At 38.2% G+C, this 27,269-nt stretch overlaps 1 protein-coding gene across 5 annotated transcripts in view; it reads left to right on the top strand.

The window, feature by feature from the left end:
* The window catches only part of LOC120776536 (sodium- and chloride-dependent glycine transporter 2), a 74,443-nt gene that overhangs the window by 38,206 nt on the left and 8,968 nt on the right, over positions 1–27,269 (top strand). For 3 of the 5 annotated variants that reach the window (XM_040107272.1, XM_040107270.1, XM_040107271.1), the window contains one exon: positions 24,821–25,052. In XM_040107272.1, the coding sequence (XP_039963206.1) occupies positions 24,821–25,052 (232 nt within the window). Of the gene's footprint in view, positions 1–12,883; positions 13,091–19,431; positions 19,956–24,820; positions 25,053–27,269 lie in introns of those variants that run through there. The other 2 variants (XM_040107274.1, XM_040107273.1) reach the window with 2 other exon arrangements.

Genomic DNA, 27,269 nt, shown 5'->3' with positions numbered 1-27,269 from the left:
TCTGCATTTACGCCACTGAAACGTGTGTGAGTGTATTTGTGCTTGTATGTATGTTCGTATGTAATTTTCTCACGCTTTATCAGACCTCAAGTCACTTCGGCTGCATTATTTTTGTATGCACACGATGCACTCGCGCATATGCCTTGGTGCGTGCGAATGTGTGTGCTCTTCGCTTGTCGCTTGTCAGCGTTGAATTAATCGCAATCGTTTTTAATTAACTCCAATTGAGTGTTAAATTTGCATCTGGACGCTTGACGGAGGAACTTATTTATAACGGCTTTATTTTCGGCATTCGTCTTCACTATTACGTAACTGTTTTCATTGTTTACACGAGCCTTTTCAAATATTCATTCTAAATATGTGTGTGAATTTTTGGAAGCACTTGCAAAAATATAATTGAGGGATTGGCAAGGAGTGTCACCGTATGGACAAATGATAATTTTCCAAAATTATATTGTACATACAAAGTTTTAAGAATATTTTTGTTCAGCCAGTTCTGCTGATATTTCTGTAGTTGAGCGTTTTAACATATGATATTTTGAAAAACAATATAAGAAAACAACATAAATCACTGCTTCATTCAAGTTTCGTCAGTGCTCGCGTTGCCAACCTAAAAGTAGAATTGCCGACCGTAAATTATACAACCTTTTGTTCAGTTCGAATACTTGTATTTTGCACGTGTTGTTCATATGTATTCATAATCAACGAACTGTTTTAAAGAGCAAGCACAAATATAAAGAAACAAACGCTATTTAATAATTTTCAAAGTAATTAATGGCGCAGCGCTTGATTTTGAGTTGCCGCAGCCTGAAAGCTGTCCGTGAATTAATGTGTATTATTTTGCTTATTTCAAAATGAAATTTCAACAAAATCGTTGCATACTTTCAGGCGCAGTAGTTGAAAAGTTAAGGGCACTTCTTCAACAGCTTTGTGTTTAAGAAATCTTTGGAGTATTTCAAAGCTCAAATGTCTTATTATTATTTACTGATCATTCTTATAAAAAATACTTCTTAGTATTTTACTATGTGAACTGCAATAGCCATTCTTAAAAAGCGCTTTATGTCTATTTGCTGTTAATATAGTTAAACGAGTTCGTTGCTTAAGTCTTTTGTGTTAAGTGATTTGCCGATATAGTACTTGTAAGTGGCAGTAGAAATGGAAGGCGGGAAAGAAAAATGCAAATAAACTAAAAATGATGAATAATAACAGAAACATTGATCATTAGCCAATTTATAGTATCAAAAGTAAAAAAATAAGTATTGGATAGTCGAAAAAGTCTTTTCGTTTTATTTATAATGAACTTTAATGAACCAAATATGTTCATGTACCATTTTGGTTGACCACTTTTTGCCATTTTTCCGCTAGAGGCATTAACCCAACAGTGTAAAACTTTTCTGGTTTCCCGGCGAAAAACTGGGAAAAAAAATTTTCAAAGGCTTCTCTTGAAGTCAACTTTACTCCATTAAAGGAGTTCTGCATTGACCGAAAAAAATGGTAGTCCGATGGTGCAAGATCAGGGCTATAAGGTGGATGCATCGAAACTTCCCAGCTAAGCTCTCCCAGTTTTTTCGAGTTATCAAAGATGTATATGTGTATAGTCTAATGTTGTCCTGATGGAAGACGAAGCCCTTTCTGTTAAACAGTTCTGGCGGATTTTTTTACGATTGCTTACTTCAATCTCATCAGTTGTTGATAGTAAAATGTAGAATCAACCGTTCGACCTGGTTGGGCCAGCTCATAGTAGATGATTCTTTTCCAATTCCACCAAACACTCAGCATAACCTTTCGAGGCGTCAATCCTGGCTTTGCGACCATTTGTTGAGCTTCACCACGCTTGGACTATGATCTTTTTCGCACATTACTGTCGTATTTTACCCACATTGCGTCTAATGTTACCATTCGCTTCAGAAATGGTTCGATTCCATTTCGTTTCAGCAAAGAATCGCAGATGTTAATTCGGTCCATTAAACTTTTCACAGACATTCATGTGGTACCCAAACATCGAGCTTTTTTTTGTAACCTGCCTTTTTTAAATAATTTAAAACCGTTTGATGATGAATGTTAAGTTCCTTAGCGATGTCATGGCTGCTTATGTGACGGTGCTGGTCAATCTTTTCCATAATTTCATCGAATTTTTCAACGATAGGTCGACCAGAGCAAGGTACATCTTTCACATCGAAACTTCCGGAACAGAAGCGAGCGAACCATTGTTGTACCACATGAACTGATACAGCATCGCCTCCATAAACTTCATTGGTGGCTTGCATGGCATTCTTCCCTTTTTTATACAAAGACTTTAAAATATAGCGAATTTCTTCATTATTTTCACTCATTTTTGAACAGCTGAAACCTTTTTTCAACTTCCCGAATTCATTTTTGGTTGAATGAAGGTTAAAATCTCACCTTTCCAACACTATATGGTACGACACAATGTGATTGGTAGCACTGGAGACATACTACTGCAGGGACGTCTATTGAAAAAATGCGAAAATACTTTTTCGACTACCCAATATTTAATGACATTCAAGAATGTCATAATAACTTTTGAATAAGAAGAATTGAAGAAAGGTAACATTTAATACAAACATGTTAAAGTATTTATTTTGAATGCATTGCTAAGTGTTTATGAAATATTATATGTGAAACAACAACAACAAATAATTCAATAAAAACATATCAAGCCATATTAAACCAAATTGCTGCAAACAAAATCGTGCATTTTTTCACAGCGAAAAACTGCAAATTACCAAATTTTAAAAGTCAAAACAAATCAAAATGAGCCGGCCGATCTATTTACATACGATTTTTGCTAATTAACCCATATAAATTTGTAAATAATTATTTAAATATATCTGCGAACTCTTAAGATAAACAAAAGATTACGCTGTGCGAAGCAAAGTAAAAGTAATCCACCTCATTGAATGCGGCCGACCGCTCGCCTCCCGCTCCGATGCCGATATTCAAGGCAACACTTGAGCGCACAGCAGCTATTCGTGTGTTGCTGTTATTGTTATTGCTTATGACGTTAGGCAAGTGGCGCTGGGTCCGCCGTTGACGCGGCGAAATTGCAAAAGCGATAAAAACAAACAAGAAATGGTTATTGAAATGTGCGCATGTGTGTGTGTGTGGGTTTCGCTTTTAAACGGCAGCTCCTCAAACTGCGCATTTTACTCAAATCGCTTTTAATAAAACCAATCGATTTAAGTATCGCCCTCTTACTGAGCTGGTAATTATCATTCCTCATGAATGTGAACACACGCACACATATACAAGAAGCGATAAATATTCAGTGGGAAATTAAAAGCAAACAGTTTTTTCAGGCACAGACACACGCACACAACTACAAAGGTGTAATTTTGATGAGTAATTTGCAGATGCTTTGCTGCTGTCCGCTTAGCCAATTCATTGCCGAGTTCATCTGCCTTTTCACTATTGTTACTTTTTGACTTACTCCCCTCACTCTTTCAAATCGAATTCAATTCAATTTTCGTGTTTTGCCGAGATTACGATTAAGTTGGAAGTTACTTCATCGGATTTATGCTTTTCGTAATCGCCGCGATTGCGGGTGTTTGCCTTGCTTACAACAAAAAAGTGGTGAGCTTTTGATAAAATGCATGAATGTTGTAGTGAGAAATGAAACTTGTTGTTGTTTTCACTCGCTCAAACACAAACACCAGTTATGACTGCAAATCAAATTGAAATTAGATAATGAGTGCGGGTGTGTATGAACACGATGTCAACTATGTTATTTGAGTGGTTCACCGAGAGAATCATTGACGTTTGCCGCCAATTTAAATAAACAAAATTTTAATTTTAGTTTTGGTGAAAATTGTTGTTTAAGAGGTTACAGCAATTTTTTTCTCATATAAAAAATAAAATATTTTATTTGAAAGAAAATCTGAAATTTTTGGAAAAAAATAGGTATTTTAAACTCGGCCATTGCGACGCCATTTCCGGTGGCCCTTAAAAAAAGATACGCATTGGCAGGATAACTTCTTACAAGATTATCTAAAGTGAAAAAACGTGTTTTAGTTAAAACCTTAACTTTGAATTTGGATGAAGGAAAAAAAAACTGAAAATTGAAATTTTTGGCAGACATTTTTACAAAAAATGAAAATTTCAGTAAAAATTTCGCGAATTTTTTTTTATTCAAATAGTTGTAATTGAAAAAAAATCCTTCGTCCAAGTCTTTAAAAATTGTATCCCAAAGATCTGTAGAAAATTTCATGAAGATCGGTTGAGTAGTTCTCGATAAACCTTGCCAAAGACGGCGCACTGAGCCCAGCTAGCCTCGAGCGCACAAGTTCTCAAGACTGTATCTCCGAAACCATTACTCTGATTAACTTGAGAACTTAGGACTATATTCTAGTGGTGTTGTAGAATTTAATAAGAGAATAAAAAAAATCGAGTTTTTGAAACCCGTAAGCTAGAAGAAAGAACAACAGCAGCTGTTCAGAAAATCAACTTTCAACAAGCTTTGAAAAAAAGCTTTGCCTAAGCTAAAACATTAATGTACGAAAATAATAAAAATAATTCGACCACTAAAATTTTGATAATTTTGTTTGGATAATCATATTGGGTAGTCGAAAAAGTATTTTCGTATTTCCAATCGAACTTCATAACTTTTTTTTTATTTATGCTAATAAATGAATAAACAAATATGTACTATTTGGTCGACCATTTTTTTAATTTTTCCGCTAGAGGCATTATTCCATCAGTGTAAATCGAAATTTCGAAATTGCCAGAACGGAAGCGAGCGAATAATTGTCATCTATTGGCAAAATACGATAATATTTTTCGACTACCATATTACTATAACCACTTACACAAAAAATTTTCTATTAAAGCAGCCACTCGTTTCATTATCTTTTCGCCAATAGTTAATAAAACGACTTTTTTTTATAAGGAACGCACAGAAATGGTTAATATGTATTTATGTGCTCTCTAAGAAACATATATTTATTATTTTCATTTGAGCTTCACTTTAAAACACAAACAAAATCAAAGCTAAAATCGCAGTAATTTCGCGGTCAGTGCGCATGCGTGCGAATTCTGATTCTTATCTGCCGCCGTGAGCATGCTCATACGTACGCGATTCCGGGCTAAGCGCAGACAACTTGATGACAGATCATAATTTGTAGTCTTTATGAATTATTCTGGTTTTAAAAAATTGTGTGGACCAACGCGATCTCATGATTTCTTGCGAGTGTGTGGAGAATTATGCGCCAATTCTTTGGCAGGTATCAAATTTCACGTTAATTCGACTTATTCCTCCAAAATATGTTAAAGTTTCTAGTAATCAGTTATATACAAACATACAAATGTACATATATGATATATGTATAGATGAACAGCAGAATGCCTAGCTTTAATGGCAACTTTCACAATTAAAAAAAAAAAAACAATTAAATGGCGTGCGCTTTTGTTTACCTTTCCAGGGTTAATCAATTTAATGGCCAGAGTAGTAATAATTGTCAACAAAAACTGGCCCAACACTCATTCAATAACTGCGCAGCTTTGTTCGCCAGCTTTTTGTGAGGCTTTATTTTGGCAACAAAGAACCTAGCAAAGCTACAGAAAAAAACCGCTATAAAAGCCCGAAAACAATTAATTTTCCAAGCTGACAGTCAAAAGCCGCATTTCTATGGAATTCTCTGGCTTTCAAAGAGCAATTAAAAAATGTTGTGTAGTGTTGTGGCACGCACGCATATTTCTCTTTATGCTCGAGACTTGCACACATTGAAACTTAGATTTTTGTAATTGTTGGCTTGAAAATGGTCGCTGGCGACTTGAAATGGCATAAAATGGTCCACCCAGGCAATTCGCCACTGTTTCTAAACACTCGTGCCATATTGCCTTATATGAATGTGCTTTGAGGTGTTTGTAAGTATTTCTGTTGTTGTGGCATATGAATCGCTTGGCGTGAAACGAGCGCGCCAGCATTGAAATTTGACTCTGTCTCACATTGTCAACGCTCCCTTTAATGACGACTTTTTGCCATATCTGTCTGTCCGTCTGTCCGCATCGTGCAACTTTTGAAGCTTTTCTTGCGTTTTGCTACGCTCTGCGATTGTGATTTGCTGCAAATATCAAAAAATATATATTTATGTGTATAAGTAATCATATGTGTAGAAATATGTTTTTCTTGTAAACCAAAATGAATTGTTGTAGGAAATTAGAGTGTGAAACTACCGGACACCTTATACTACAGCACTCAGGTTGCTGCACAAACAAACTAATTTAAGTGTGTGCGTGTGTGTGAGTCTAACTGAGTTGTTGAATTCGCTTATGCCACCTTAACAAGTTAACAATAATTTCATCGCACTCGCCCCTCATCAATTTTCACTTAGTCTCTGTTCATCATGCGTCCTGGTTGCTCAGTCGCTCCTCAGCAGGTAGTAATGGTTGGTGAGGTCTAATTTCACATTGTGCTGGCAATTCCGCAATCTGCCACATTCATCTGCGTTACAAATTCGCTATTTGAGATTGTAGCGAGTGTTGGAGACACTCGCCTTTACACGTATATGTATATACCTAAAATGTACCCTGTAGAAATAGGAAATCTACGCGGCATGTCTAAACAGCTGACAAACTATTTGGGCTTCGAAACACGAACTTTATAACATAAGCAACTTAAAAATTGGTTGAATGTCGAGCTGTGAAGTTAGTTTTAATTTATTCCAAGAGAGAAGGTAAAGATGTCAAGATCGCGTTGATGACGGACCACGTCTAGGGCGGTACCAACATCGACTGATGATCAACACGTCTATAAAATAAAGGAATTGGTGCTTGAGAGTCAACGATTAACAGTCAAAGATCTTACTGGTGTCGTTGGGAATATTGGAAGGTTCAGTAAAATCTTTTTGAAAGATCATTTGGGCGAAAGAAAAGTGAAAGCACGATTGGTTTCAAAATCACTATTTTTTTCGAAAAACAACGTCGCGTTAACGTCTGTAAACAATGCTTTCCGAATACTAGGTTATCATGAAACATATGTTTACTGGCGATGAGTCTTGGATCTATGCTTACGACTCGGAAGCAGACGATCAATCGGCTGAATATCGTGAAAAAAGTGAGCCGAAGCCGGAAAAAAAACACGTCAAAGCATGACAAAAATCAAGGTTATGTTGACAGTTTTTTTGGATTGGATTATCGTGTTGTGGTGCACCTCGAATTTCTTCCGACCGGCCAAACTATCAACAAGGAATAATGTTTTAGTGTTATGCGTCGTTTGCGCGAAGCTATTAGTGAAAAGAGGCCGGAATTATGTTCCAACAACTCTCGGTTTTTGCATCACAATAAGGCATCGTCTCAGACTGCATTGGTTTCTCGTGAGTTTTTTTGCCAAATTTTCAATCGATATCGTGCCTCAGCTACAGTATTTGCCTGATTTAGCTCCGTGTGACTTTTGGCTCACGAGTAAACTCAAAAAACCGCATCGGTGAAATCATTTTGAGTTTCCGTTTGCTTCCTTTTGTCTTCAATAGTAGCGAGATCCTTTTGATATAGAGCAGACTGCAAGAGATCTACTGAATTACTTGCCTTAGGAAAGTCCGACTTGACTTAATCGTAGGAGTTCGTAGAGGAGTGAGGTGGACGCTTCTAGCCACTTTCTCCGCCTTAGTCCAACTTTTACAAGACTGAGGTTGAAACATTTCCGCAGTCTTATCTTCGTTAAACTAGAAGGCTAAGCTGAAGCTGACAACAGTTTGAACTCAAACTCAAAGCGCTTTGCCGATTTATGAGGGTCTTATGTTGAATTATATAGGAGTTTTAGGAAAAAATTAAATGATTGAGTTTTAGGAATACAATGAAATTATTGAGGTATCTTGCTTCGATTATTGGTAAAGTTGTATTATAGTTATGCAATGAGTTGAATTTCCTGCCGGGCATGTTGAGAACCACTTAAACACACATACCAGCACAGTGCAATATGATTTGTCATTATAACTGAATATGCGCTGGTGCGTATCCGTGCATGAATTCACTGCAGCCCATTCATATATCACCCTGTTTGCTGTCATTTAGAAATATGTGTGAATTTATGCTTTGCTCTCGATTTGGCTGTGCTTGTCATTGCGTCAGTGATACCTTGTTTTGATGGTTTGCATATGGAACTATTTCTATAAGGTGGTTGGGGGCGTATTTTATTACATGGTAACGGTCATCCTTCACCGATTCTTCAAAGATAGTGAAAGGAAGAACACACATGTACTCTGAGGCAATGATAATATGAAGCAGAGTAGACAGATTACATTAAATTAAGTGCAGCCAGATTTTGATATATACATTTTTGTTATAAAGTATTAACATGCGATGATGTTTTCGTTTTAAAAACAATATTAATTAAATATTTGCTATCCGATTGGTGACTTGTGAAATACTGCTTACTAAAAATGCTTTTGTTTGAACCCAGTCTAACATTCACTGGAGTACTTGTGTTCTACTGAAGCTTAAAAGGCAAATAGCTGTCTCTTCTACCTTCCTAGAGTTAATAATAAGTAAAAGTGTGCTTCTGTTGGGTATTTAGTATTCTTAGCCAAACAAACAACACACCTAAAAATTAAAAAATAAATATAAGCCCACCTTTTTTGCTTTTGGTGTTTAACACTTTTCGAATTACGCTTATTTCCAAAGTAATTTCGTGTGTGTGGAATTATTAATGTATGGACGAATTACTCATAACATTGGCTGGCCATTAACTTAAAATTTTTCAATTAAAAAATCAAAAGTTGTTTTGTTAAAATTCAAGAAATCACAATGGAAAGTTTCTAGCACTCTTTTTTCGAATTTAAATATGAGAAAAACTTTACGACATCTAAAGATGCCATTTTAATAATAATATTTGAAATTTTGTGCTAGTTGATATTTGGAAATATATTGTCGGAAGAGTTTAATGGCTGATTTTTGGTTATTTACGTGGCTTAATTATGGTTAGCAAAGTTCGCCACGAATGATTCGTCGCCAAATGTGCTGCACGAAAATATTACACGAGCGAGCGTAACTGTATCCTTCATCATTGGCGCTGTGTATGCAGCTTAAATGCAATTTTCCGCTATTTCCAACTAACTTCTTAATGCTGTCTTCTCATCTTCGAAGCATGTTATGCTTGTTGTTGCATGCTCTAAACATTTCTCTATGCTTGAGTTCTTCATATGGAAACGATCTGTTACGTCTTTGAGCCAGATTAACGAATCAAATATTGCATTTGTTTTTGTTTTTGTAGTTTTTAATTTTGTTTTACTTTTCTCGTGTGCGTGTTGCTTCGGAAAGAACATGTATTGTGTAGAAAGAAGCATGATTTCCATCGCTTTTAGTTCTATGATTGCAGCATTGCCTACTTGTATGCACCAACCAGCGGTTACAGTGTGCACCTAAGAGTATTCGTGCAAAAGCAAATGAACTTTTACCACTCGCCCATTGGCGCTTGCGTGCTTAGAAGTGTTTAAAAGCGAAGAAGCTACTGCATTTGCGAATTTTAATAAGTTTAATTACAAACTGGCTACCTTTAGATTGCGCAATTAGGTACTAACACACACACACACAAGCTCACACGTGTACTTGCGTGAAAATATTTATGCATGCAATTAATACTGCAAAAGTCTTTACATACATACAAACACAATTACAAATTGCTGTGTGAGACGACGGCCTTGCTCCTCTACGCCCTCCATGCTTCCCCACTAAGTTGGAAATTCGCTGTTGCAGCGATGCTCAATGCGCATTTACCGTTGTGTATAGCGGTAGCTTACTTTGCCAACTGTACTTCCTCTTCTTGCTCCATTATAAGTCATTATTTTGGTTGTTTGTAAGAATCTTAAGTTCTAAATGTCGTGAGTTGCTGCTTTCGCTGTTTCGTGTTCTCGGTGCATGAACATTTTTTACCGGTTAAGGTTCTTTCTCCACATAAGAGATTCGTTTTGGGCCTATTAGGGTCGCTCTATCTAGATAAGGTTATGCAATGGGGTTGCTCTTACCCTCAACGTGAACCATAGTGATAACTGCTTTCGAAGACCTTTAATATCATATACTTATATATCGTCTAGTACCTTTTCGTCAAAAAATTTTAGAAGAAAATATTAGTCGAAATTTAGAAAACAATTGTCGTGCCCTAAAGAGTCTTCATCAAGTCGTCGATATGGACAGCAGTAGAAAATAATAACATCACAGAATATCATGCCCCTCGTTTATACTCGTAAAAATAAGTTAAAAATCGCGTTTGGAGGACTGCAGCAGAATCAGTGGCTTGTGACCAAGTTGCATCGTGTTGTGTCTTTAATGTTGAAGAGACGCGCTCGGATGCATCGAACATGAAGAATCATTGTTGCAGACATGCAAACGTCGCATTACAACACCTCGATGCACAGTGAAAAATATTTAGGTAAGAAATTTTAAAGACACCGAGATAGGTACTTTCAAACTTTCTTAGGACTGTCCAAAGCGATAGGTCAATTTATCACACAATGATATGGTCTAGATAGATTGATCATAGGTTAGGTTAGCTAATCTGGTAGACCGAAAAGCCGCGCTAGACCAGTTTTGGTCCTTGGCGATACCAAATGGAGTTCAGTTTCTAGGTCCAAAAGAAGTAGTCATCCTTTAGGATCTTTGACGATACCAGGTGAAGTTCACTTACTACGTCTATGAGAAGTGGTCATCCTTTGGTTCAACTTTTAACAGACTCTGGGACCTTACTATCGATACCATCCAGTATATCTACCGTGGGATCGTCGTATAGACAATGCATGCGTTTCTCAATGGTGATCACATTTTCGGATGTTAGCCGTACACCATTCTTGGCAATCTCGACCACTATTTGATTGCCCTTGATGTCTTTATGGCCTGGCACCAAGTAGAAGTAAAGTTGCTTACTTCTTCCACTTTCCACTGCTGCCCTAATTCCCAAGACACTTCTGGACGATATGCGATACGTGGTTACAGCCTCGATTGCTGCTTGGCTGTCTACGTACGTAGATGTCGACTCTGGAATTGCTCCGCGGCTTTCGCAATAGCAAACACATCAGTTTGAAATATACTGCAGTGGTCCGGTAACTTAAAGGGTTGCTTTATGCCTAACTCTGGACAGTATATCCCCGCACCAACTCCATCCTCCATTTTCGAGGCATCAGTATAACTGTTTAGAGTGTTGCGCGTCGCTAACATAACTTTACTCAGTCATCCTTTTCTACGTTTACTTTGAACCTTCTTTCCCAGTTGAAAATAAATAATTTAACCTTTGTTTGAGTCAACACTTAATGACGTAATCGAATATTAACTTCCATAAGATATGCGACAAATATGGATATCAATGAACAGTTAAGTTGATATTGTATTGAGGTTATACGCCTTATAAGCCGGACACTAGTGTTGTTTATGGCTATTTCATGATGTTTACGCTTAAATTGTGTTCGTATAAGAAAACGAATCAATTTTGGCAACGAATTAAGAAACAATAGTGTCAATTAAGACGCACAGAAAACAAATACAAGAACAAACACAATATTGGCTAATACCGGTTAACGATCCTACCACAAAGCCAGTGTTCTATTAACCTTTCATAAAAATGTGTGCGATATACGTAATAATATTGTTGCTAAGAAAATATTGAAAGGGTTTCAGACAGACTACTTTATCGAATGCACAGGACTCGCATAAACTTTCGGAGAGCTAGATCTTCAAACATTCGCGATAGCCATCCACATTTGATAAAGGCGACGATCCAACGCAGAATAACTCGTGTCAATAACATCTGATGAGTCGACATTACGAGTTTTTGAGAGAAAGGTTCTGTGGAAGACGTATAGTCCTTTGCGTATTGGCCACGGTGAATATCGTATCCCACGGAACGATGAGCTGTACGAGATATACGATGACATTGACATAGTTCAGCGAATTAAAAGACAGCGGCTACGCTGGCTAGGTCACGTCGTCCGATTGGACGAAAACACTCCAGCTCTGAAAGTATTCGACGCAGTACAAGCCGGGGGAAGCAGAGGAAGAAAAAGATCTCCCATCCGTTGGAAAGACCAGGTGGGGAAGGATCTGGCTTGGCCTAGAATCTCCAATTGGCGCCACATTGTGAAAAGAAGAAACGACTGGGGCGCTGTTGGTAATTCGGCTATGATCGCGTAAGCGGTGTCTACGCCGGTAAAGAAGAGGAAGAAGACGATAAAAAAGCCTGTGGAATCAGCGAGACTACTAAAGAGTTTGGTTTAAGTTGGCTTTACGACCAGATTTCGAAACTTTGTGTGTATTACATAAGTCGGCTCAGAAGGATGCTGTGTAAAAATCGAAGCTTACAGTTTTATTTAATGTTTAAACAATCTGTGTAAAATCTGTCACATTTGATATTAACAAAAATTATAAAAAAAAATATCCTGTGTATCACACTTTTCACTCCCACTGTGTGTGCGCTGGGTAAGAAGCAACAAGATAGTGTATCGCAAAACAGCTAATTATCGAATGTGAAAAGTAAAGGGAAAAACAATAATTGTATGAATGAAAGAAAGCACAGCCATACACACACATACGATTGTTTGAACTGCTTGTACAGAACCAAGGTGTGCATGTGTGAGGCATGATTTTTCATAAATTTAGCCGAGACTATTAGACTTGTGGGTAAGAAAGCCAAGCCGGCGGCGCATGGCGAATCTGAGCGTCGAGCAGAGGGGCGCGGTGCTGCGGTCGCAATTACCAGAAGAGCGGAAACAAAACAGAGCAAAGCGCGAGACCTCGTATATACATCCGTATATATGTGTGTGTGTGTTTGTGTGTGGACGGAGCGCTGATGCTAAAGTAGAAGCAAGCGATTAGTTGGCCGGCACAACAGAGCACGGCACAGCACGCCAGCTAGCTGAACTAGACAGCCGAGCAGTCGTTTAGTCGGCGGTAGCGTTTCGAACGAGTGACGCAGTGAGCGAGCGAATGAGAAAAGGCCGCGATTGTTAATTTTTTCTTTACAATATTGTATTTTATTGGAGTTTTATTTATGAAGGCTTCGGGCGACTTTGAGCCACCGCCACCGCCGTCGCGGTGTTAGGCAGCAGTAGTACAACATGTTGCTGGCGTTTGGGCAGCCGAGTCAAGCCAAGTGAGTTTGCTGGCGGTCTGTATTACCAAAAGTGTAAAGCCGCGTGCCGACTCTCTTGTTTACCGCTGTCTTCAGTTTTCAGCCAGTCAATTAGGGAGAATGCGTGTGCGGTGATTGTTTGTGCTTACACCGACAGACACGACGATCGGGAAATAAATGCGCGCATTGTAACGTGTGTGGCTCGCTGTCTGGCAGTGTGTACGTGCAAGTGAACCTACGTCGGTGGCACAAGAGGCATTGGTTTTTTGTCTGCCGGGCTTTGAGTCTTCAGCGCTCTTGCTTGCGTCGTCAGTTCGGTCTTACCCAGTGAGAGCGAGTGTTTGTGGTTCCAGCGACGCGGTAATGTCTAACACAGTAAATCTGCGCAAAAAAGCCAATAACAATAACAAAGAAATACGTATGAAAATACTTGCTGTGTGTGAAAATTCTAACTAAGAAGTGCTGCGCCGCCATTGAAGGCATTAAAAACCAGCAGAAAGTGTGTAGGAAAGAATTGGGCATTTGTGAAGCTCGAAAGCGCATACAAAGCATAAATAAAATTCGGTGAATTTCATAAAGAGTTCTTAATGACAATACGGAAAAAATCGTGAATTGAAATTGCGACTTTGGCTGGCCTCAGGCACAGCGGCGGCGAGCGCAACGGCTGTCTTGTGGTTTAAAGCCAAAGCAACGCAATAGTGCAACGGTGACCGTGACAACGACTATACACCTATTGTTGATCAACAGTTATTTGGCAATGATCAGCTGAAAAGCTAGACGGCCACGAAACCGGCTGCGCGGAAAAAGCATCTTACACTGCGCCGCGACACAACGGACCTTTGCTAGCGTTTCGCCATTGCGGCCAGCATCAGGCGTTGCTCAGCCGAAGTGGTGGACAGATGCGCGTGCTGACGGCATCAGCAACAACAGCGCCTACCAACGCGATCTGCGGCGCGATTTGACGCCAAACGGAACTCTTTAATTCTAAATATAAAATAGTTCAAATGAAAAAAAAAAACCAAAAAAAAATTTAAAAATATAAAAATATTCTTTAAAAATTTCATTGTTCCAGTTTTATTTTGCACTGTGTTTGTGTAATTTATTGTGTGTTGTTGTTATAAGTGTGAGTTCAAATGTCGTGCGCGTACTGACGTCTTGAATTTAATTAACGCTCGTCTAATTCAATTTAATATTGAGAATGGCCCACAAACGCACACATACACATTTAGCTACACTGTATATGTAAAGTGTGTACAAATGTACAAAAACAAATAAAAAATTTAAATTTTTCATTCTAAATGCGCACATGCGATCATACCCGAGTTCTATATCGGCTCTATACAAGCTCAACATTTAGTCGGTGTTTGTTGTTGTGCTGACATTTATGGAATCAGTGCGACTTTTAAGTCGATAGCTCAGACAAATTGTGTACGCATTCATTGTTGCTGTTGTTGTTAAATAATAGCTGATAAGTGCGTAGCGTGTGGCGGCGGCTTACGAAAAAGTGCCTTAACGCTAAGCGTGCGCAAAATACGTACATATGTGTGTATATATGTGTAAAATGAAATAAAAAGGCACTCTAACTAAATAACTTAAAGCGCCAGTGACTAACTCACCTAACATACCATAAATAACGACTAAAATGGCACTTGACAAATGCGCTTTGCTGGCAGTTGGGAGCCGTTGCGCTCAGCTCACTTATTTTGGCAGTGACTGTGAAGGCTATGAACTGTAAACCGAACACCCGAAATGGAAATAATCTAATTAAATGCAGAAAATTGTTTTAAAGTGGTTTTAATTATTTCACGTTTGAGATTTATTTAATATGCGGCGAAATTATGGCATAAAATCAAAATGCAAAGAAAATGAAAATATAGATAATAATTAAATAATTAATTGCAAATTTCTATAAATTAATTAAATGAATGAAAGTTTGTAAATAAATAGGCAAATATTGCATATGAATAATTTAGACCACTGAATTGTCAAGGAGTAGTACTATAGAAGTAACGGTGTTTTCAATCAAAGTGCTACAAAAGTTAAAAAAAAATCAGAACGGTTTGGTATGTCAATGAAATTCTTTATTTCTGTAAAAGCACATTCAATGCCATTATGTATAGCTCAACTTCTCTTGCATGGCCACCACGGACACGCTTGCGGAAGTCCAGACGCTGTACCCAACTTTTGACGGTTTTCAAGCATAAATCGGCCGATACTGCTGCAGTTTTACGTTCGATATTCGTACGAAGCTCGTCAATCGTCGCTGGCTTATTGGCATAGACCCTAGACTTGGCGTAGCTCTACAGGAAATAGTCTCACAGTGTCAAATCACACGACCAAAATAGTCAATTAACTGGGCCATTTCATGAGATAACACGTTCACCAAACTTGTGGTTTTCAATAAAACCATTGTGACACTCGCTCATTCATATATTGTCTAAGTCCATATCATTCAATTCGGGATAAAAATATTCTGTTATCATTGAGTGGTAGCGATTCCCATTCACAGTAACGTAGCGGTTTTGATTATCACGGAAGAAATACGGCCCATTGACGATGCGCCCATAAACCGCACCAAACCGTAATTTTTTCGGGACGTAATGGTGACTCATAGAGTACGTGTGGTTTGCTGCCTGATCAATAACGCATATTTTGCTTATTGACGAAGCCATTCAGCCAGAAATGAGCCTCATCGCTGAACATGATTTTTCGATGAAAATCCGGATTATTAGCAAGTCCGTTATCAGCCCAATTCACGAACATACGACAAATTTTGGTCGCCAAGATCTTTTCACAAAATTCGTCACAATGACGTCAGAGAGCTGCCCAAAGCTTGAGAACGATGTGTGAGGGACTGATTTGGGTCTTCCCCAATTGACCCTGCTGCAGCAATATTCTCGACGCTGCGGACACTTATTTGTCTCACTGGCGCAGGTATATTTTGTACTGTGCCTTTGGATTAAAATTTTTCCACTAGACGCTCAATTGTTGACCTGACTGAATGATTATGAGGACCATAAATTGGATATGGGGCTCTTATAATTTCGACCCGTTGTTGGATCGTATATCTTTCCATGATGAAATGGCAAACCTTACTGAAGAAAACTGTCAAAAGAGCGGGAAAAACTATGACGCCATTTGCTGTTCCTATCGGTCTACTTTTGTAGCGTCTCTAAAACGAGACTTAGTGGGCGTTACTGTGACCAGTGACGGTCCGAGACAATTTGCCGTCCTGCGCCTATTTTCAATATACTAAACCATAAGAAGAACGAATCGAAGATAAACTACGAAAATCATTAAAGACTATCGTACCAATAAATTTCTGTGAAGTTATTGTTACGCAAGTACCAGAGTGCAAGATTGAAACCATTAAAACGAATATAGCAAAAATTTTCCATAAGACTTTAAAAGTCCTGAGCGTTCACCGACCAATTGTTCCATGTACGAATTTTTACGCAATAAATAACGGTGCTAAGCACTAATTGCAGTCTTCTACTCCGACCTCGGTCTTACTTTAGTGATGCATTTATACATTTGTTAGCTTTGTGTTTAGCGGAAAGGGTACTTTCGTCTCTCTCTGTATTCTGGTTTCCAGCCAAGAATCAGTTATTTTGTGGTTACGCTGCTTATGTCCCAAGTTCTATAACCTTTAAACAACTTTCAGCAATCTTTGGTCACACCTGGCGAGCTTTATAAGCCATCCTTTGTGGTCAGACATACTTTATATCCACAATTTTGTTATAATAAACTAACTAACTTAACTATAAAGTTAAGTTAAGCTGTCTAAAGTATGACACCCGATAGTTTAAACAACAGTAGAGATTCTGAAACTTCGAAAACAATCAGCGTGCGAATATTCCAAAATCAAAGAATGCTCTCAATGATCATTATATAAAGTATACCTTTCTCATCCCTTTCTTTTTTTCTCTAATACAAGCATGTGGCACGTTCAATGTTTCGTTGATGTCACACCAGTCGCGCTATTAATAGAGACGAAATGTAATCTGCATAATTAAATTATTCAAAGAAATAAAACAACAACACAGTTTCAAGGACGAAATTGTGAGTGTTGTGAGACAAAAAGAAACGCTTTTTGCGAAAAGTCGAACCAAAACAACAACTTAAATAAAATGTTCGTATTTGTGGTACATGAGCTTGCGACAAATTGAATTTAAATATGAATGCGAAGTGCAGCCTTTTTCGCTGCGAAAGCATTGAGATAGTCTATCAAAACAGACGCTTCACTCAAATACGTTTCAATTGATCGGGCATAACCATAAAATACAACGCAAAAATTAACATTTTTATACAAAAATTAAAAATTAAAATGCAAATCGGATAAATAAAATTAGAATAAAAAAGACAGGCAGACCGAAGCCGAACTCGAAGAATTGGCCAATGTTTGATCATCGATTTGAATTCGGTTATATAAAGGGTGTTACAATAAGGCTGAACGGCGCAATGTTTTTGTTGATTAAATTTAATAAGTAAAAAGTTTGCTTTTTTTGATAAAATTGCTTACGTTTGAAAAATTTTAGGAAGCTCTTTGGGAAAAAACCTGCATGTGACAATACTGACAATACTGCCTAAAAAAACTTACAACTACTATTATATAACTGATTTCGGACAAATCCTAACAATAACTGTTTGTGGGCAGCTAGTTCTTAGTGAAGTGTGAGAACTAAAAAGTTCAGCTACCGAGCTTTCCAACCGAATAAAAAGTCTATGAAAAAGTTATAAAAATAAAAACTTATTCTCCCTATCAGCTGCTTAATAGTTTAAAAGATAACCTCTATTTTAGTCAGCACGAGCGTAAGGGGGCCCTTGTATCCATATTTCCAAATAGGAATCCCATCGCTTCGATCGCAACCAGCAGTCTATTGGACTTTACCAGTATGCTGGGGCTAGGTGAGTCTTTGTGACTTAGGAGAGGACACAATAGACCTAAGATCGCGGTGTATTCCTCGTTTATCAATCAATCAAGGGGTCACCAATGTATTTCGACACCAATTGGGTTACCCTGTTCGCTAGCTATAATATATTTATGTATATTCGTAAGCCTACATGTGCTTGTGTTCTATTCTATGTATTTAAGTATTGAAAAAGTATTCAAATTGGCAAATTAATTAATTTCCGGTTGTGCCTGTTGTGCTTCTTATACGAAAGCTAATTTCGGGTTTTGCGTTGCGTGTGTTTTGTTCTGTGCTTCTTTATTCTGGTTTAGGCTTGTTGCCTTTTACACCAAATTTGGCAAACAAAGTAGAATGAATGTGTATACAGAAGTGGGTGCGTTCACCATACTCAACAGTACAAGGCTGGCAAGACACAGGGCACATATGCTAGGGAATTATTATTAAAATATGTAATTGCATGGAAGCTTCACTACTTACTTACGCTACTCTGTAAAGCGAAAATGAATCACAATGCTAATAATTTGACAGATTGGTCTGCAGTAACGAGTTAGCGGTAATATCTCAGTACGAGTGTAAGCTTTTTGTGACAGGATGACCACCTTTATGTGAAAAGAGAGTTAGTTTTTTACTGATAGGCCCGATTTCCATAGAAGATTTGACTCAGGTGTAGAACCATATGGTAGATGAAAGATTAAGTGTGATCTTTTTTTTTTGGTTTCTTGAATTATCAATTGATTGAAAGACCCCAGAATAATAATCGTTAAAAAAACTTGTCTTTGCACTAACTGCTTTGAACAAAGTGCCAAAAGTTGAATTTATGCATAAAATATTTTAATTTAAGCGGATATTATGTTCCGTCATTGCCAAATATTTAAAATGGACAAGATTTGTCATTATTAGCAAATTGGATCTCACCTTGACGTCGATTTTATAATTTTTTTTTGGATTTTTTTGCTGCTGCTCAATCAAATGCACAAAATCCCACACGGAAGCAAATCCAAAGCGCGTTCATTAGTTGTAAAAAAGTGTAATGAAACGTCGATCAAATTCATGAAAACGATATCACTAATGACCACAACAACAACATAAGATTTAATACAAACACACATACACATATAAACGCTCGTCACTTAGTACACGCGGGAATTGATTGCGCATGCGTAGCGACTTTGTTGCAGGTGCTAATTGCGTTTGGCCCGCCAGCAGGTTGAGCGCGCCTGCTCATTGAACATTTGGGCTACGCATGCGCCAAATGGTGAACAAACAAACACGAAAATCAAATATTAAAAGAAAACCACCAAAATATTTTCAGTTTTTTGTCGTTAACTTATGGTGATTACGTATGCAAACACCCATCGAAGTGATGTAAGAAAGTGAAATGAATGCAATAAAAAAAAAAACAAAAAAAAATAAAATTAAAAAAATAAAAATTAATAAATAAATAATAAAAAAGAAGAATTGCAGTGAAATACAAACAATAATTTTCGCAAAAAATACAAATACTTGAGTTATTTGAAAGTCTTGACGAAATAATTAATATTTTCAGCAGCGCTAACATGTGAAATTCGAAAAGTAGAAACAAAAACAAAATCACAAACACAAAAGTAATAATAATAATAGCAATAACAATAAAAGAAACATTAAGCGACCGAGGCATGATAGCTCCCTTACTTTCACCTGCATGGCGACCTTTTGTAACGGAAAATATTGCCAAAAACAAAGTGTCGAAACGTGATATCGAAACTTAATTAAGGAAAATAAAAGTTCCCTCAAGCTCTCTTTGGTTGTTCATCGAAGCGAGGCTGGCGTTTGATTTGCCCGAAGCGCGCCGAGTAATGCAAGAAAATGACAAATTCTTCTGCGCATACAAACGCTACAAAATCTGCCCCAAGATGGAGATACCAACAACAAAGTATCTAGCAGATTACTTATACGTCGTGCATGAGGATGTGCCATTCCGTTATTATCGCAAAGTAAGTGTGTTGGTGTGGCGCGTGCATTAACTATTAACTCTACTTATTAAGATTATAACTGTTATTTATTGCATTAAGTTTTCATTATCATTTCACGAAGCCCACGCAAGTTCGTATTACGAGTTAGCTTTATCTTGTTGTGGTAGTGCGTGTTTCGTGTTCATTCGATTGAAGTTATGAATCAAAATGCAAAATGCGGGAAACACTTTTGCTCTTCTTTAATATCATTACAACATTTGAAAGTGTTTTAAGTAATAAATTATTAAATATTTTTATTTAAAAAAATACCTTACTTAATTGCGTAACATGAAACTGAAATAATTACATTGAAGGTTAATTAAAAACTATTTAATTATCTTGAGTGACTAGGCGAATGAATCCTTCCGTGAGATAAGTTTAGTATTGTGAATGTGTCGAATTCGGGTATTACTTCTTGTTCTTCTTTAATGGCGTAGACACCGCTTAAGCAGTTACAGTTTACAACAGCGCGCCAATCGTTCTTCCTTCCCTCTATTGGGCGCCAATTGGTGATTGCAAGCGAAGCCAGGTCCTTTTCCACCTGGTCTTTCCAACGGAGTGGCGGTCTTCCGCATCCTCTGCTTCCCCCGGCGGGTACTGCATCGAAAACTTTCAGAGCTGGAGTGTTTTCAGCCATTCGGACGTCACGACCTAGCCAGCATAGCCGCTGTCTCTTAATTCGCTGAACTATGTCAATGTCGTCGTATAGCTCATACAGCTCATCGTTTCATCGAATGCGATATTTACCGTGGCGCAAAGGATCATAAATCATTCGCAGAACCTTTCTCTCGAAAACTCGTAACGTGGACTCATCAGATGTTGTCATCGTCCATGCCTCTGCAGTATATAGCAGGACGGGAATAATAAGTGACTTGTAGAGTTTGGTCCTTTTTCGGCGAGAGAGGACTTTACTTCTCAATTGACTCAGTCCGAAGTAGCACCCGTTGGCAAGAGTTATTCTGCGTTTGGATTTCGACATTGTTATTGGTGTTAATACTTTTTCCAAGATGGACGAAATGATCTTCGACTTCGAAATTATGACTATCAACAGTGACGTCGGAGCTAAGTCACTAGTGCGACGACTGCCTGTTTGATGACAGGAGATATTTCGTCTTACCCTCGTTCACTACCATACCTATTTGTTTCCTAGATTTGTAGATTGAAAAAGTCGCACGATAGGGAGTCGCCTTGTCTGAAACTTCGCTTTGTATCGAACGGCTCGGAGAGGTCTTTCGCGATTCTGAGGGAGGTTTTATTATTGCTCAACGTCAGTTTACGCAGATTGTGGGGTCTCAATTTTTGTGGATTGGACAGAACGCACTTAAATTCCAATCGTCGGGCACGTCTTCGTCCGACCATATTTTACATAAAAGCGCATGCAAACACCTGGTCAGTTCTTTGCCACTATTTTGAATAGATCGACCGGCAATCCATCGGCTCCCGCCGCTTTGTTGTTCTTCAGACGGGTAATTGCTATTTGAACTTCTTCATGGTCTGGCAATGGAACGTCTGCCTATCGTCCTTGATTGGAGAATCGGGTTCGCCATCTCCTGGTGTTATGATATCACTGGAATTTAGCAGGCAGTAGAAGTTTTTCCTACATTCTTTTTTTAAGTCCACAGCAGTTATATTAAGCGTAAAAAACAACACTGTGAACTTTGTGTCTCAAGAAGTATTTATGAAAAGAGTTCGTTTTCATTACTGTAATATGAGTAAAACTGCAGCCGTGAAATTTCTCTAGCTGAGCCAAAAGTTATTTGCTTTGAAAACGGAAAATGTCGTGGGCGGCCGAAAAGAGCTTGACGATGAGCGACTGAAAGCATGAGTTATCTTTGGGAGTCACTCAACCCGTCATTTCAAACTTTAAAAAGCATCCGAATACATTCAGAAATAAGGAAATTGGGTGCCATATAAATTGTAACAAAGATGCGATGAAAGACAATTTTTCATGTCAGAAATGTGGTTAAAATTTGCAAAAAATGCCGCGCAAATGTTATTATAGATTTTGCAATAAAATTTCTTTATTTGTTATATAAAACTTTATATCAGAGAAAAGCTTTACAAAAGGCTGTAATACTCCACGATTGTGCAAACGGGTCTGCCTAATTCGTTAGACTACATTTCACACAATTTATGCATATATGTATACTCACACACACAAATACACTAATTGCAGTTTTTGTACCCTTTTGTTGACTGATGGTTAATAAGTGATAGCGAGCACTATTGGATTACCGTGTTCGGTTCATTTCACTTGAAGTCATTGACAGCAAATCGTTTGCCGTTCAGTTGGCGAATTGTTGTAAATGCAATGTCTGGGAAGAGAATGTCAAATAAGTAACTGTAAAATAATGGAGGAGCAACCAGCGGTGTTGTTTGCAGTGCACACATACATATATATTTACATACATCGTTGTGGAAGAAAAAGTTTTGAATGACCGTCGATACGATTACAATACCGTTACAAACCTGTGAATAATTGTCTTTCAATGCTTTGAAGTGCTCAATTTATTGCTTCGAAGCAGAGATGTGCGAAAATAATAACAGTTCGGCAAATGGAGGTCGCTGGCAGTGAACTCTTGAATGGCATCGGGAAGACATAAAAAGTGCGTTATAACACTTTTTATTTAGACAATCCCACCAATCTAGAAAAAAAAATATTTCTATGAATGGGTTTTCGCGCGAAATTTAAACTATCAAGTCTCACTATTTTTAGCCCACATTAGATCGAAGATGCTATTTTCTTTAAAAAACCTAAAAATAAAATAGCAATTCATTAAAATTAGGTAAATTACACTGCTTCATATTCATTACATGTTTATTATTGAGTATTGAAAAATTCATTTCGGCTCATTATTTTCCCCAGATCCACTTAACGGGTGTTTCAGTGTAGTATTTTCATTGTTCGCCGCTTCGCTTGCGCCCCTCACTTCGTTTTTCTGCTCTTACTATAGTCTTCTGTTAATTGCCTTTTTGCACATTTAGTTGCTAATAAGCCGTTTTGCATAACATTATTGTTGTTTGTGCTCTGCTGTTTGTATGGGCACTCGTTTCAGTTTATTGCGAATTTCGTAAACTGATTCTAACAAGTTTCGCTAAGTGCAATTTTAGCACTCCAGTCGACGTGTGCAGTAAATATCGGTTGTTGTTGTTGTTGGTGTTATTGTTTCTGTTTTATTGTTCCTTTTTAGTCTAGCGGGGGTTTTATTTGTCTTTTTACGCGTTTCAAATTCTTCTCAAGTCGCCTGCTCTCCATACAAACATACATATGTACATACATATGTATACATATGCATAATTATAGGTACCTAAATTGGTGTGAAAGTATTTTCACGCCTTTGTTGATGAGCTGCTTTTAATTATTTTGTAATATCATTCATTCGCAGCGCTGTCACTTTCTTCGTGGCGCGCTGAACGCTGCTAAATTTGTGTAAACGCTCGCTCATGCTAAAGTAGTCTGCAATTTCTTAAGCATTTCTTTTCACATTCTCTTAAGCGTTTCCCTCGGCATTTAGGTGCATTTACATTTATTTAGTGGCACACAAATGTCTCCCTTCACACATCTTCCGGTTGTGCGTGTAGCTGCAGACTTTCAGCATCGTCGCGGTTAAAACCGCAAAACTTTCAATTTCTCCCCAACTTAATGCTGGCTCACATGCGGGCACTGCGTGGATTTGCTCTTCTTGATTACTGCAATTACCTTAGTTGGTGTTACTTTTATTGGCGCAGTTATGCCTGCTGCTTGTTGTCATTGAATGCTTCGCACAGTGGGCCAGTTCGGCATAAATTCTTTTGCAAATATGAAACAGGAAAAGTTGCTAATTCGACCGTGTTTTAAGCAATTTTGATTGATTTTGATTTCGCTTGCATGGCCACCGCGGGCACGTTTGCATAAGTCCAGACGCTGAACCCAATTTACGACGGTTTTAAAGCATAAATCGGCCGATACTGCTGCAATTTCACGTTCGGTATTGACGTAGCCCCACAGGAAATAGTCTAATGGCGTCAAATCGCACGACCCAGGCGGCCAATTGACTGGGCCATTTCATGAGATAACACGTTCACTAGATTTGGTTTGCAATAAATCGATTGCGACACTCGCTGTGTGGCTTGTTGTGTCGTCTTGTTGGAACGCTACAACGACGTCACAGAGATGCCCAATGCTTGAGAACGAAGTGTGAGAGACTGATTTGAGTCTTCCTCTACACTACAGGCACTTCTTTGTCTCACTGGCAAGGTAACATTTTGTACTGTGCCTGTTGACTTAATGTTTTCCACTATACGCTCAATTGTTGATCTCACAGGACGATTATAACGACCATAAATTGGACGTAGCGCTCTTAAAGTTGAGGCCGAATTTCGGTAGTAAATTTTAATAATTTCAACTCGTTGTTGGAACGTATATCTTTCCATGATAAAATGACAAGCCTTACTGAAGAAAAATTTCAAAAGTGCGGAAAAAATATGGCGTTGTTTCTTGTCCCTAACGGTCTACTTTACTAGTGCCATCTTGAGAAACCCTATAACTTTTCTAAATACCTTGAATAAATAAGGGTGTTAAGCTTTAAGTTGGATGGCTTAAAGATACACTAATTTGATTGGAGAACTGAAGTACACTAACTCTTCATTCTCGCTTTTCATAATTTTTTTTTATCTCTAAAAGCCTTCATGACGTTTTTGTTGCAGACAAAATTTCTTTTTTTTGTTTATAAAGCTTTTACACCATAAACCAGCAATACGCCAATCGTTTGACTTATAATTTTTACTCGAATATTTTATTATATTGATTATAAAAAAAATGTAAACACTTTATCTAATTGCTTTTTTCACCTCCTCTTCGTTTTCAGACAAAATGCTCGATATTTCGTGGGCTCGTGCTGTGCATCTGCTTGAACGTCACCTACGCCAACATCGTGCGTTTCCCGAGAGAACTGGACAAATACGGTTCGTCGTATTTGATTCCATACATAACACTATTGTTTCTAGTCGGCTTGCCAATTATCTTATTGGAGATATCAGTGGGACAGTTTTTGGGCCAAAGTGCAGCGCACACCTGGACCGCCTCGCCCATATTTAAAGGTAAGTGAGAGAGAACAGTCATAAAAACCAAAACTAACGAAATTAGTTAAATGCTTATGCGTGTGTGATAAATTTGGAGCCAATCGTGAGCGTGCAAGATTGCGTGGGCGTAAATTGCTAATGATGAAACGCGTCAAAATCAATTAAAATTCATTAGCACAGCGTCGAGAAAAAGAAATTTGAATATTCGCCTTTGCATGCCCAATATTTTGAGGCAGGGCAGGTGTCTGTGGCGCAAAAAATTGCTGTGCATATATTTAAATGTCCGAATTAAGCTGATATGGTGTTATATTGCCATTAAACTTTATATGCGCTAAGTGCAGAATTGTCCAAAATTACTTAAAAGGTTTTAAAATTAAAACAAGAAAAACTGAAACTCTATTTTTTAACCGATTTAACAAAAAAGTGTTTCAGCACTTCCTTGCTTTTTATATTATTTTTTGCAAAAATAGTTTTGTTGTAAATTCATAATGTTTAGGAAAGACAAATAATGCAAAAATTGGCTGCAAGGGCTGCAATTAAATAGGGAGGCGTTAAAATTGAAGAAATAACACTAATTATATTTAAAAAATGACGAGTTAACGAGCATGCCAGAAGAAGTGCATATAATTTAAATTGGAATAAGTTGAGGTAAATGAGTACTGTACGGTTCGCTGAAACTTTTGTGAAAACAGAAAGGTGTATATGGAAACGAATGTATGTATGTATATGCCTATGAACGAAAAGTACAATTTAGTGGCAACATCAACTTCCGTTATTTCAAATCAGTCGTTATTTGTTAGCCTAAAAGTATGCAACGATTTTTGAGCGATCTTTACCAAAGCACTATTTAGCAACAGGGTTGCTGCCAAAGCATTGTTTGTTTAGTGTTGTTTGTAGTGTTTTTCCGGTGTGGTGAATACACACGCATTTTCAATAATTTGTTGTGTGATAATAACTGTGGCTTTATGTGCATTTATCACAGCCAAATAAAAACCATCATTTCTTTGCAATCTTCTACAGAGTTTGTCCAGAAAGTAATAGGACTGAGACGATTTAAAGAAATTTATTGAACCAATTGTTACAATTCTTTAAAAACTTTCAAAGTAGGCTCCTTCTGCGTCGATGCAGCGGTGCCAACGCGAGTTTAAGCATTCTCCGGAATAGCTTTCAGAGCCGAGTTGCATGCTGCTTGGATCCTCTCTGTCGTCTCAAAATGTTTGCCTTTCATTGGCTTTTTCATCAAGGAAACAAAAAAAGGCCGGAGGCTGCGGAAGCGTTGAGATGCCGGCCTTGGTTAGGTAGCTATTCACAAGAAATGCGGTGTGAGCTGGAGCGTTGTCGTGGTGCAACTTCCAATCGGCTGCGATTGACCCTTAGTTTGGGGGTTTGACGTAAAACATGGCGTTTATGGTTTGTCCAGAAAGAACAAATTCATGGTGGACGATGCCTTTGATGTCAAAAAAGACAATGAGCATCGCTTTCACTTTGGATTTGCTCATTCTTCCCTTTTTTTTGGACGAGGAGACGCTGGCGTGTGCCACTCGGAAGATTGCCTCTTTGTCTCGGGTTCATACTCAAAGATTCATGACTCGTCACGAATCACGTTATTCAAAAATTGGGGATCACTTTCATACATGTTCAATTTTCTTGGCATACTTCCACTCGCCGCAATTTCTGGTCGTCAGTGAGCACTTTTGGGACCATCTTCGTGCACACCTTGCGCATGTTCAAGTGTTCCGTCAAATGTCATGAACCACAGATTTTGATAAATTTAACATCTGGGCAATTGAACGAATACTTACTCGACGGTCTGCGTTCAATGTCGAAGTCGCAGGTCTCTCAGCACGGTCTTCATCAGCGACCTCTTCCCGGCCCTCCAAAAAGCACACCACTTCTTGCCAAAGCATCATCCGGGTAAGCTTGCTTGATTATATCAAACGTCTCTGTCGCAGATTTACCGAGTTTCGCACAGAATTTAATCGCGTGTCTCTGCTCTAACGAACGCTGCATTTTCGGCTTGCACCACACACAGAAACACGTCGCACAAAAATGTTTGTCTTGACTCTGCAGATGCTCGAAAATAACTGACCAGACGCTCGTTCGTTAGCTAGGAACGCCCACTACCGAATCCAGTCGATGCGCGCACGTACATTCGCGGCGGAAAATCCGTCCTATTACTTTCCGGACAAACCCTTTTAGTCAAGTTGCAGTGCGTGTTGAGGATCTGAGTACTCG

Source organism: Bactrocera tryoni, chromosome 5 (assembly GCF_016617805.1).
Source record: "Bactrocera tryoni isolate S06 chromosome 5, CSIRO_BtryS06_freeze2, whole genome shotgun sequence".
Taxonomy (NCBI): Eukaryota; Metazoa; Arthropoda; class Insecta; order Diptera; family Tephritidae; genus Bactrocera; species Bactrocera tryoni.
This window is presented reverse-complemented; position numbering and strand designations above follow the sequence as displayed.